Source organism: Pectinophora gossypiella, chromosome 6 (assembly GCF_024362695.1).
Source record: "Pectinophora gossypiella chromosome 6, ilPecGoss1.1, whole genome shotgun sequence".
In the NCBI taxonomy this organism is placed as follows: domain Eukaryota; kingdom Metazoa; phylum Arthropoda; class Insecta; order Lepidoptera; family Gelechiidae; genus Pectinophora; species Pectinophora gossypiella.
The window spans coordinates 13,923,088-13,936,577 of record NC_065409.1 but is presented as its reverse complement, the minus strand read 5'-3'; the positions used below and the strand labels follow the sequence as shown (position 1 = coordinate 13,936,577).

General features: G+C 37.4%; 2 protein-coding genes across 4 annotated transcripts in view; one reads left to right on the top strand and one right to left on the bottom strand.

The window, feature by feature from the left end:
- LOC126367787 (putative fatty acyl-CoA reductase CG5065) overlaps positions 1-71 on the top strand; it is a 576,419-nt gene extending 576,348 nt beyond the window's left edge. The window contains exon 11 of the transcript XR_007566512.1: positions 60-71. The gene's annotated coding sequence lies outside the window, so the exon portion shown is untranslated. The remainder of the gene's footprint in view (positions 1-59) is intronic.
- LOC126367736 (uncharacterized) overlaps positions 1-13,490 on the bottom strand; it is a 558,664-nt gene that overhangs the window by 1,104 nt on the left and 544,070 nt on the right. For all 3 annotated transcript variants that reach the window (XM_050011413.1, XM_050011412.1, XM_050011414.1), the window contains exons 3-11: positions 12,755-12,976; positions 11,194-11,450; positions 9,116-9,902; positions 8,779-8,951; positions 7,731-7,974; positions 6,678-6,870; positions 5,139-5,359; positions 1,774-4,836; positions 705-1,478 (exon numbers count right to left, since the gene is read on the bottom strand). In XM_050011413.1, coding sequence (XP_049867370.1) covers positions 705-1,478; positions 1,774-4,836; positions 5,139-5,359; positions 6,678-6,870; positions 7,731-7,974; positions 8,779-8,951; positions 9,116-9,902; positions 11,194-11,450; positions 12,755-12,976 — 5,934 coding nt within the window. The remainder of the gene's footprint in view (positions 1-704; positions 1,479-1,773; positions 4,837-5,138; positions 5,360-6,677; positions 6,871-7,730; positions 7,975-8,778; positions 8,952-9,115; positions 9,903-11,193; positions 11,451-12,754; positions 12,977-13,490) is intronic.

The following is a 13,490-nucleotide window of genomic DNA, read 5'->3' as shown; positions in this document are numbered from 1 at the left end:
AAGGCCAAATAAAGCAAACCGGTAATACATGAACCGAAGGTGGTGTGTCAGGATCGTAGTACGGTCATGAGTACTAATATGTATACACTTTGAAACCATGTCACATTAACTTTTTTGAAAAATTTAACCGTAAGTCTCATTAAATGTCAAATATGATAGTGCGACAGGGTTCTAATGTGGGTACATGATATTGCTCATGACTGTACGTGCAATTCTGTGGGCTCTGCCTACCCCAACGGGAAATAGGTGTGATTTTATGTATGAATTTATGAAAAGAAATTGTTTAATATTCCACGATTCCCTGTCACTTGACTTTTGGGGGGTTAAAAAGGCCACATCGAAGCCATTCATCTAAAAAGCAATATTGCTATTAAGAGGGACCGCGCGGTTGTCCATCTCGCTCGCGCGTTAGGCGGCACACGGTAAGAATGAGATTTTTGCCATCATTCAATCGCGCCCTTAGTCTCACTTCCCCTCAATAACCCTCATACACCTCAGGCGTATGACCTCAGGCGACAACTTGCGCTAGGCTCACGTTTGACCACAAATTCACCTGATAGTAAATGACAATGTGCGCTTACCTAGAAAATGCCTATTCACTCTAGCCTTGAAGACTCCGAGATTATAACGGGTTACCAAAATACGTGATACTCTTGTAGACAATGGACCTAATATGAAAAAAATATGTTTAAAACAGTACTTACTTCGACCAAACACGTAGCTATAACATCTTTAGTAGACTTATTTCCTGATTCATTTGTTTGAGCGCTGCTATGTGTCGTTGGTAAAATATCAGTTTGCGTATGTTTTAAAGTGACTGACACTGGCACAGTCTGTGTTGTTAAACTCTTCGTCAATACCTTATTCGTTTGTACTTCTGTATTCACCGTTTCATTATCAAGCACTATTACTTCACTTACAGTATTTTCCTGTATCTTAATAGCTCTCTTAGAGGCATAGTCAGTCAATACCTTTTTGGCAATTTTTACTTTGGGAGCCTTAATACATAACCTGTTCACTTCAAGCTCAGTCATTTTTGCTAAATCAGCTACAGTTTCCACTTTGCCTTGTAATTCTTTTATTAATAGAGTTTTAGTGCTGTAAGATGACAGTTCACCTGCGATGTTATCGATAGGGTCTTTGCAGTCCAGTAGTTGAGGGCAAATAGGATCTGTGTCGTTCAATTCACTAGCTTTTACAATTTCTACAGCGGGGGTTTCGTCTAAACTCATTTCTGTATCATTACTTATAGTAGGTTCGCCAGAGAAGCTTTCAACCGTCTTTGTCAGCACAGTCTCCAGCCTGAACACTTTGTCTAGGCGTTTGGGCGATTTCATGCCTTGATGAGGGGCACGTAATTTCCAGTCTTGCCGCTTTAATGATGAGCTCTGTGGCGATCGTACACCGAGAGGCTCTATGTATTTCTGCACGGATACTGTGGTAGAAACAGGTGGGTCGTGAAAACTCACGCGCTTTCTCTGAAATTAATGAGCAAAAATATATAATAATAATAAACCAGAATAATATATATTAATTTAAAAAAAAACAGTAGTAACACTAATGATAGATATATCGGCAAAACAAAACTGGTGGGTTAAAATGGACACATCGAAGCAATTCATCTAATAAAGCAATATTGCAATTTGACATTTGTGTGCATTGCGCACTTACTAAAATATGCGCGAATGTCAAATTGTACTATTGCTTTTAGATGAATTGTTTGGATGTGGCCTTTATAACCCCCCTTAAAGATAAACAGATGACTGCTCTCACCTTGCTTGCAGATGATGCAGTAGTCTCATCGGCAATATCAGCAAGTTTCCTCTTCAATATAGGCCCCGCAGGACTACAGTCAGCTGTAGGAAGCGCTCTCTTGAATTTGAGGAAAGTCTCACTCTCCTCATTATTTTCATTCTCAATAGACGGAATTTCACTAACCGGATTATCTCCAACGGAGTTGTACAGTATCCTTAAATTTCTCCTGGCCGACGAATTATTCATCGGACTTCCCTTTTTGATCTCTTCGTTATCAGATCTATCAGTACTTATTATTGTCTGTAACGACTCAGATACGCAGAGCTCCAACATTTGCGCAGCGCGACCGCTAGGCCTCATCTGAGGCCTGTTCTTTTTCAAAGATAAGGAAGAACTTGGACTAGAATTTGTAGTCACAACCTCTTTCCGCGGCGGTGACTGGTCCCGCTTATCAGGCGAAACTTTGTCTTCCGTGAAGACTTCGGGCGAATCGCACTTCTCAATGAAAGGCTCCCCGTTACTCTGAACAGGGGAACTCAATTTTATAACGACATAATCAGTACTTGTCTCAGGAGACGGTGACTTCTTAGCATCTCTAATAGGACTCATACTTTTGATAGGCGAAATCTCAATAGTGTCATTCAAGAAATCTTTCTTCCTTTGAACGTCGTCTTTTAATGGTGAGCCGGTGTTACTTGATTCTGCTATAATATCAGTAAGCGCTTCAGCGGTAGCAGGCATTGCCGGTGTTACATGTTCTTGAGTTGTCACATTGGTAATATCGTTATCAGACTGTGATTTATCATCTACAATTGGCACCTTGGCAATAGAATTAGTAGCTTGTTCATCAGTAGAGGGAATAGATTCGCTATCAACGTCCATAGGTAAAGTATCTGCCTCTGCCATTTCTTGAGTCTCTTTTCCAACAGGTGCAGAACTTTCAGTGTTAATGACAATAGGTGATTGCTCATCAGTAATCAATATAACATCTCCAGAACTATCTACAGGTTCCGTGTCCATACTTTCAGTCAAATTTACAGCAGCGTTTTCTTCTACCATGGTCTTGTTCTTAGGTAGCTCTATGTCATCTTTGCTCTCTTGATTACTTAAATCAGTCAAAGGAATAATTTCATTGTTGAAATCGTCAAGCAATTGTTGTGTATCAGTCGTTTTATTTTTGGCAAGAGGGTTTGCTTTATCTAGTCTCACGACAGGCACTTTTTTCTTAGTGGAAGATTTTACTGAAATAGTCGTAATTGTAGAATCCTGTGAGCTTTCGATTACATCTTCAGACATGGGCGGTTCTTGGGAAGATTCAAGTATTTTTTCTTGCGTCCCTTCGACAATCGTCATCGGTTGAGATTCTTGTTGTGCTGACTTTGGCGATCTTATTTTTCCCTTACCTTTCTTATCGCCTACAACACCAAGTTCAGCCTTAATTTTATTCGATTTTTCTATGAGACTCTTTCTTCGTTTGCTCACATTATCTTTATCATTGGGTAAATTTTTCCTAGTGACTCGTTTCTCCGATTGCGATTGCAACACTGGATGACCTTCCACCATGTCTATCAATAGTTGTTTTTCTATACGGGATCGTTTCTTTTTTATGGTAGAGTGGTCATCTAATTCTTTCTTTTTAGACGCAGGTTTTGGTGTAGATATCTCCTCTATGACTTGCGAGGGATTATCAGTTGATTCATTCTGCTCTTGTTCATCTTTAGTCGATTCTGCGGCTTTATCCTCCTGTGATTCAATATTATGATTCACTTTTTCCACAATCACAGATTTTTTATCGCTGAGTTCAGTATATTGGAGTACGTGTGACTCTTCGGCTTTTTCGACCGGAGCTGTTTCTTCTTTTTCTTTAGTCTCTAAATTTATTGATGATAGAGGTTCAATCGCTTTTGTGTTCTGCTTGTTAATATGTAACTTTTCGGAGTCTATTGTCACATTTTGAACTTCTTTATCAGGCTCATGTTTGTCTTTTGTTAATTCCTGGTCATGAGCTATACCTTCAGATTTGTCTGACGTATCGCTATCTAGAGAGCCACTGAGTACCCGTCGTTTCTTTTTCAAAGCAAACACTTCAGTGTCTTCAAACTTCTTAGGTTTCTTAATAGAACGTGTTGGTCGCTCTGATACTATTTTTGGAGGGGCTGAATTCGTCACGTTAGCTATTGTTTTTGCTTTCGATACTGGCGTTTTAAGATCATTTTCATTCACAGTCTGATTCAAGTCTTCTGTGATCTGTTGAGGTACTTTGACATCGGTTGGCACACCAGATTTTTCAATAAGGTTTCTGACGTTCCTAAAAACTCTATCTTTCAAAGCCAGACGAGGAGTTTTAGGGTCTTTAATTGCTGGTGACGGTTGCTGCTTCTCATTAGCAATGGATTTTTCGGTAGCTTTGTCTGTGTCTTTATTGTCTGAGATAATGTTTTCCATTATTTTCGGTACAATATCTGTGCTAGGTATGTTTTTTAGGATATCAGTAAAATCTTCATTGGTTTTATTATTGGATTTACTACTAGTAGTAGTCGACGCATCTTGAGAGTCAGTTTTCCATGAAGTTAATTTAAATTCATCTTGAGATTGCGAGAGGTCTTGGTACAAAGCTGGAATATCTTCTCGTTTCCTTTTTAATTTCTCTTTCTGATTTTCAGTAAGTTTCTTCGGATTGAATTTCCAATTTGATTTAACTACCACAAACTCTTCCCCATCTTCTACAACAGTGTTTACTATATTGGGCTCTTTCTTCTTTGACTTTTTAGATGATTTAGGCGGAGGTGCAGTGAAGCCAGCTTTGTGTTGATCTTGCTTGCTGTTGTTGGATTTACTTGCCACATCATCTATGGCAAATTTAATATTATCAAACAACTCTTTGTCGTCTTCTTTTATTTGTGCCAAAAATGTGTTCAAGACCGTCTTAATACTTTTCTTCAGATGAGAATCATCTTTAATAAGCGGCAAACTTGAAACAAGTGCGTTTGCTAACGTAGGCTTTATCGGTCCATACTCTTCTTTTTGAAATATGCCATCGATCGGTTTGAAAATGTTATCCAGTACCGTTAATTCGGGAACCTAAAACAAACGAAGTTCTTTAATATGATGCAAATAGTCTGGATCTAAAATTGCATTAACAATAAATATAGATAGATAGATAGATAAAATACTTTATTGAGCACAATGGACACAAAATACAGAGATAAGGACAACATATACAGAAAAGCACAAAAAGCGGCCTTATTGCTCATGCATCAATAATACTTTTTTTATCTTTTTGACTTTATTTGGATCATAGATAATGAATTTGTGCCCGGTTGATGACAATAGGCTCGATATTTATTATACAGGGACTTAAAGTTAGCTGGCGTTTTACTTACGACATCGTCTGTTTTCAGCTTATGCACAAATAAAACTTTAAATATAACTTTGACCATCCCGACACAATATTCTGCAAGCTTTAAGTTCACTTTTTCAACCAATTTGTTTAATAGAATGACCAATACTTCTACCAGTATTGGTAAGCTTTTCTCCATTGTGGATTCCTTTAAACTGCTCATCACACTCAGTAGTGCTTCTGCTTCCCAATCACATTCCGCGTCTGAAAACGTAGTGATAAACATACCTTTTGTTACAATCATAACGCATTAGTTCCTACCTTTCGTACTTAAATTAAAAACGACATCATATTACTAAAACATTCATCAGTTCTGTCATAGTAACTTGCTTCACCCAAGTTGCCTCGTTGTAAGTGAAATGTGCAATTATTATGGTGAAATCCTCTAAAACTTAAAAAAGAATTTCAAGCACAATAAAAAATTAAATGATGCTGACTGGAACCAAATTACTGCATGTTTGAAGAAAAAAATTAGATCTATTTCTAAGTAGTAGATTGCATTAAAAAAATTTATGCATGAAAATTTAAGTTACTAAACGGTATTATAATAAAAAAGATTTTTGGAAAAATAATTATGAGGTAGTTGGAAAATCAACTAGTTCAAAAGATTCCTTAGAAGTTAAGAATTTTTACCAATCCAGGAATTTGGTTCTGTTTGTCAATAATGTCTCATTGGGTTTACAATGACTGTTAGATTAAGACTATCGCCATCAAGATTACAATGAGCGGGTCTTAGGCTGAGTCTGAAGCAAAGTGTACTAATTGACAGATTCAGTATTGCCTTTTCTAATCATTTGTCGCTATTTAAAGAAAAAAAAAAGTTTCACATGAATATACACCATATTGCACACACAAACACAGAACAGGTTACAAGGAAAAACTAAAAGTGGGCAAAGGCCCACGGGTGAAGCGGGTGTAAAGTGGTTTGATTATTCTTTTAAAAAATATGATTACTACAACAGTAAGAATTTAAGTTTTAATATCGAGGGTTTCCGACTAATAGCCGTGGGTCGTGTATCTATATAACATTCGCACTCGATATAATTCACGTAATTCTACCCAAAATATGATTGTAATTGAACTAAATTCGTTTCATTTCGCTTTACAAGTTATATTGACAATTTATTTTTTAACTTTCAAGATCATAGAGCAACACGGACCTCCATGTTCAAGATATAATAAATTCGTTAAATAAGAGACCGAAAAATAAAATAAATATGGATGCCCGGAGAAGTAAGATGATTCCGTGATTCGGACGGCACGTTAAGCCGTTGGTCCCGGCTATTAGCCGTAAAAACACCTTCACCAACCCGCATTGGAGCAGCGTGCCCCCTCCGGTTGATTGAGGGGAGGCCTGTGCCCAGCAGTGGGACGTATATAGGCTGTTTATGTGTTATGTAAGAGCCCGTTACAGACAATTTAGTTCATCCTGGTACCTCTGACTAGTCCATGTGTTGCAAAATAAGATGCAATGGCAAAAAAAATCTTACATAATAAATGTGCAATTATCGTTTTCACTTACCTTTGCCACTTAATAGTTTCTGTTTGAGCAATGCGAGCGTTGCACCGAACATAAAAAAAATATTTGTGGGCGTGAACCCTCTTTTACCCAGTAAAATGGCGGCGATTTTACTGTCAAGGCTGTCGTCTGTCATCATTGGATGTACGTAGCCGTACAATGTGTACCAATCGCGCCATACCACTTCGGATTTTGACTGTAATATCAAAATGAGTATTTTAGGGTAATGACAGCGTTGTTCGGAGAACGAATGAGGATAAAAACTGCCTATTTCTCCCATCAGGTGCAGTTACTGTTGAGTGTTCTTAAATTTTGTCAGTTCCTCATACTATTTGAGTAAACAAACATATTTTTTTGGTTATATTTTTACACTGTAACTCTTTGCGCAGAGTTTAACTGCAAAATCATAGTGTTATACTTTATTCCCTTGGAAAATTAGCATAAATTATTCTCAATCAAAACTGCCTTTTTCCAAATGGCTGCTTTTCTTTTTCGTAACCCATCCTTCAGACGGAAAACACTCCACGTTGCTCCACATTTTATAGCAATTTATCAGGAATTTTAGCTGGACAGTATGGAGAACTGTCAAAATTTAGGAACACTCAACAGTGCTGCCGCCTACATTTGAGTTTGTAGGCACATAGGTACATTGGAGTTTGGGATATACTATATATACGCGTTTAGGATGCTGTTGGGGCTGCCGAGATATTGCAGTGCGTCCGGCATGTTTGCGCAGGCAAGTACGTCATTAGGAAAAAAACTGCCTCTTTACTGCACCGGGTCCGGACCAGAGGCCTGTTTCATAAAACTTACAATTGTAAATTATAACGACAATTTGGTGTTCATTACGTAGCTAATATGACACTGCAAAATATTCGTGATCACACACTCCGCAATGTACATCAAATTGTCATTGTAATTTACAATTGTAAGTTTTATTAACCAGGCCCCAGCTCCAACAGTCTCTTAAACGAACCACTATGGATGTACAAAAGTCCGAAATAAAGTTTTATTTATTTTTATTTATTTATAAAAATAACAATCAAGAAATCTTACCAACGGCAATACGTTCATTGTGTTCAATGGCCCTAGGACCATTCTGCACAGGATCTCCAGGCTCATTTTGTACTTAGACTCGCATATCGACGCGGCGAGGGCAGCCCATATCATCAGTTTACTTTTAGTATCCACTTCGTCTACCAATAACCATGTTGTTATTTCATCTGGTTGTACTAGCGCTTCGTCCAATATGACATTTGTTAGGCGCTTTAATTTTGTCCTTATTTCTTCTGCATTTTCCCTAAAATAATTCATACATAAGTTGACAGAGAGCAGCAGTAACTGTCAGTACTATTCAGGGACGGAGGACACGTACAGTCATAAGCAATATCATGTACCCACTTTAGATCCCTGTCGCACTATCATATTTGACATTTAATGAGGCTTACGGTTTAAATTGTCAAAAAAGTTAATATGACATGGTTGCAAAGTGTATACATATTAGTACCTAGTACGGCTCTGAAATAGACTACTCTGGACGCCATCCCGCTCGCGTCAGAGTACTGCGGGGCGGAAGGCAAGAGGGAAACCACTGCCCTATTTTTCCCTAAAAAAGTAGCAAGGAGAATGCCACACCGCCAAGAGCGTGGGCTCTTAAATTAGTGATGACGTACATAAGCTCACGATTCTGTTCGGGGTAGTCCATTGTGAGGTGGATTGCCAATCTCAGCAACCTTGGCATCAGGGTTAACAAGCCTCTAAATGCAATGACCTCTACCCATTTACACCAGCAGGTTGTAACCGAGACCATCGGATTAACGTGCCTCCAGGAGCACGGAACGGAGGTTGTCGTTGATGATATGCGAGTCTGTCCAACCGCAAAGGGATACGGACGTGGCGTTAACAAGGATTTCAATATAATCAGTTGAACTATTATGTCGACTGGATAAATAATGATTGTAATATACCATCAACCCACAGCATGGAGGAGCAGCGTGGTGGAGTATGCTCCATACCCCCTCCGATTGACTGGCTTGTGCCTAACAGTGGGACGAATATAGGCTTGTTATCTACGTAATATACTAATAAACGGACAAGAACATACCTTGAAAAAAAGTTATCTAAACCTTGGCTTAGCAGAATTTCCAGAATTGTGTAAATTGGGCCTTTCGCATTCTTAGTCTTCAGCAAGTGTTTGATTTTCGGATCGTCGTCAAATAATGGTATTATTAACACATTGAACACTACCTTATCCAGATTACCAGCAGTGTTGCTATGCTGAAAATATAAAAAGTATTTTTTTTAAACTGCGGGGTTAAAATAGCCATATTGCTTTCTTAGATGAATTGCTTCAATGTGGCCATTTTAACCCCCCTGCAAACTTCACCATCACAGGTACAAATAAGTCGAATGAAAAATATAGATTAATTAATTATATTTACCGCGACTAAATCTAAAGCAACCTTCAACAATTCATTGAAGAGATCCGCTCTAATTTGGTTGGCCGGCAATTCTCCTATGGTGACGACAAATCCTTTCCAAAGGCATGTCAGTTGCCGCGTTTTACATCCCCCGCTATCACCATTTGCTAAGGTCTTGATTGCACTACACAAGGCAACCATCCAGTCACTCCAATGTTCAGCCAAAATCTTAGTGTTTATTAACTTGTTATTTAGTCTCGGTAGCGTCACACAACCGTCACAATTATAGTGACCAATAATCTCTGTCAGCGCATCCGCACTTTCCTTAGCTATTGCAGGGGACATTTGCCCAGGAGCTGAATTAGATACCTTCAAACTACCGGAGTATTTTCCAAAACAGAAGTGCACAAACGGAATCAGGACCATGTCGGTAAACTTGTCGAGTTTATTCTCAAACTTCCTTATCAAATGCCACCATGTATTGAACTTGGCAAGAACAGTGGTTGTCACTTTAGCATTGTTTAACTTCAACGGAATCATCAGGAGTTTTAACCTTTTATTTACTAGAAACTCATTGTTTTCTTGCGAGAAATTGTCCGTAAGGACGTTCCAGCACTGGAACGCTCTACATCTGTTGGTTACATCCAGTTTGAAGGCCATCTCAATGACTGGAAGCAGGGCATTGATTGGACTGGACCCACCATTTGTCTTAGTTATCTGGTCTTTGAGCAGTTTGATAAAAACAATCCATAACCTATGCCAGTCTTCATTGTTATTATCCACTAAGGATTTTAAGGCCTTTGGATATCTGAAAATATGAATATCCACATATGTTTAGATTAAATTCTACTTTTTAGTACAATTACAAATTGTAAATGAATGCCACGGCCATTTTTCCTGTACTTAAAGGTTGCCTGGAAGAAATTGCTGCAGTAGCAATAAGGTCGCCTGTTGTGCATTTTTTTATATTTTCCTATTTTCTTTGTGCTCAATAATGTATTTATCTATCTAACTATCTGTCAAGTGCGAGTACGGCTCCCATACCGGGGGTTCCGTACAAAGTGCCGTAAATTAACAAAGACAATCTAAGGGAAGCTTCGACTTTGCCGGCGAAAAACTATTGGGATGGAACAACTAATTAACGGTTTTCGGATTTATTTTCCTTTACTTTCTGATGTAAAACCTTCCTTCTTGCCAAATTTATTGATTCTAGGTCTATAGGAAGATACCCTGTAGCATGGTATAACAAGACCTGGTATGCTCAAAACTGACAGCCAGCATTTCAAGGTTAGCCCAGCTGACGTCATCCGACCCTGCGTTGCCATTTCGTAAAAATAATAACCCACGTCCAATGTTTTTAATTTACTACTTTAGTAAAAGATATAAGTACAGTTTTCATGATTTTTATATAAGTATGTGACAAATAATAGTAATTAAATACATTAGTCAGTAATTCTCTTAATTTTCAATAATAAAATTTACGTCCTTGGAATGTTGGAGATACCAATTGAATGGTAACACTTACGGCATCAATGGGCTAGCAAAGGCGGCTTGTCATAGGATTGAGCATACCTGGTCTTCCTACCTGGTCTTCTTATACCATGCCCTGTAGTTTTTTAATTCTACTGCGAAATGTTAGAATTAGAATCGCGGGTTGCGTGGATTTAAAAGCTTATTTTTTACATCTTCTAGTTTCTATTTCTAGGGTCCGTAGACCTAATATGTAATTATTAGATGTTAATTTCAACTTGATACTTCTACGCGCTCCCGAGTTCAACTGTTGATATATGGATAACTTTGTCATATACATAAGTCTTAACATTAGTAATTGTCTTAGTTGTTATTTTTTTTATATATGTATATATGATGTAGTAGTACTTAATAAATAAATAAATAAAGAGACAACAGTGATCCTATAATTAATTATTACAGTTATTTCATATAATGGCATCCGTATTATTAAATAATAATACCTATATAAAAAGCTAAAACATAATAAAAAAATTTCTTCATTTGAAATGAAGGGTTCCATTTTTCCTTTTGAGATTTAGAACCCTAAAAACCAAAATGAGTATAGTGCTAGTATATAAAAAAATTACCTTTTAGGATTACAGATATTCTCATATACATTTTCCCAAAAAGGATTGTTCTCATAGTCATGTGGAACTATAGCCTCGACCAGAAGTTCTAGTCCTTTCAGATTCAGTTTCAGAGCATCTTTCTCTTCAAATGCTAGTGTAACCATTGCAGTAATAATGTTTTTAAACCAAACATTGAGACCTTCTCTTGTGAATTCAAGTCTTTTTTCAATTGGTAATAGGTTTAATATCTTTATCAGGACTTTTGTTACTTGAGTCTGAAAAGAAAATGTTACATTTTGTATTATTATCTTCTTCTTCTATAGTGTAGGTTGTGAGGTCGATTACAAACCCAATCAACCCTAGTGTCAGGGTTACTATTGAGCCGCCAAAGGCCCCTGACATGGCTCATGTAACGACTACTAACTTACATCAGTAAGTAGTAACCGGGACCAACAGTTTAACGTGCCTACCGAAGCACGGATCGTCTTACTTTCGGACAATCAGGTGATCAGCCTGTAATGTCCTAACCAAACTAGGGATCACAAAGTGATTTTTGTGATATGTCCCCACCGGGATTCGAACCCGGGACCTCCGGATCGTGAGTCCAACGCTCAACCACTGGACACGGAGGGCGTATTATCATTTTAAACTATATGACTAAATCGTAGATTCTTAACATCATGTGGATTGTGAGGTGGAATACCAGCCTCATCAACCCTGGAGTCAGGGTTATGATTAAGCAGCCAAAGGCTCATTTACTTCAGTAAATAGTAACCGGGAACAATGGCTTAACGTGCCTTCCGAAGCACGGATCATTTTACTTTCGGAGAATCAGGCTGTAATCTCCTAACCAAAGTAGGGATCACAAAGTGATTTTTGTGATATATGGGGATATGTCACGGTGGGGACCGGAATTCGAACCCAGGGCTCCGAATCGTGAGTCCAACGCTCAACCACTGGACCACAGAGACTTACATTGACCAAATTGGAGATGTCCTTAGAAAAGTTTTAGTATGATCTACTCTGAACCGGCGTGCGTGTACGAAGCAAGTTTACGTATGTAAAACATATAACTGGGTTATTTATTTTTATTTATTTATTTATTTATTTATTTATTTATTTATGGTCACCAACAGAGTTAATAACAACAAATACATTACAAGTTACTTATACATAAACAAGAGTAATTGTTACCCTAATTATAGGTGACAACGGCATGCAAAATTAACTGCAGCAAAGATATCTTAAATGAGAAAAAAAAGAAGGCTAAAAGCGCATCACGCTTGCACAGCTTAGGCCATTTACACTTAAAGACAGACACATTTGTTGTTATTTATAAATAATTGAGTACAAGTTACTTCTGTATGCATTGGGCTTACTCGAAATATCCAATTCAGTTTTATTACTTAAACTATTATACATCCTCGTTAATCTGTTTAGTGGTGAATTGTATCCCAAGTTGCTTCTACCAAAGGTCTCAGAAAAAAGCCTGTGTTTTGAACTACTGCGTGGCAGGCTATGTGGTACAAGAAAATTAGGTTCTAACCACATTATAATCAGGGATTTGATTTGAAGTTACCTTGTATAAGAAGTCATTTGATTGCATATAGTTGAAGTCCAGGAACTCTATCAACTCATTACCATGAGTTGTGGCTAAGGTAACAAATATGTCACCAGGAAATGCCAATATAGTATCAATTATCAATGATTTGAGTCCTTGTAGTTTATGTAGCTTCTTGTTCACATCGAATATTGCTTGTACCGATGGTAGGAGATCTGGTTCTGGTATGCATTTCCTTTCCTGAAAAGTGTATGTACTTTTTATAGTTGTTGTTACTTATTTAAAATTATAATCTTTCTAAAAAATAAAAAATGCCTTTATTAATGACAATTACAATATATAATTTAAAAAAAAACAAAACTAAATTTTATTAAAAAATAAAACTTAAACTCATTTTTTTTTCTATAATAATACAAACTTTTTTTTATGTTATGATACTAATATTGTTAGTTTGCTTTTTGTTAAGGGCCTTCAAAAAAATTTTCCACTTTTGACACAAAAAGACTCTGAAATATGTGTGCACACTACATTTCTTCAAAATTGATTTCCTATTTCTATAATAAGTGCAGTCGTCTAAATTACACATGGTGTTTAAATAAGATGCTGAATGTCCTTCCATTGTTGGACAACCTTTATTGTGTCAGTCTATTCTATATGTGTACCTGTTTAAGAGGTTTCAGGAGTTCAGCAATAGAACAAAACCATCCTTCTCTCTCATTCTCATATATAACTTATACTCATCTCTCTTTCACAC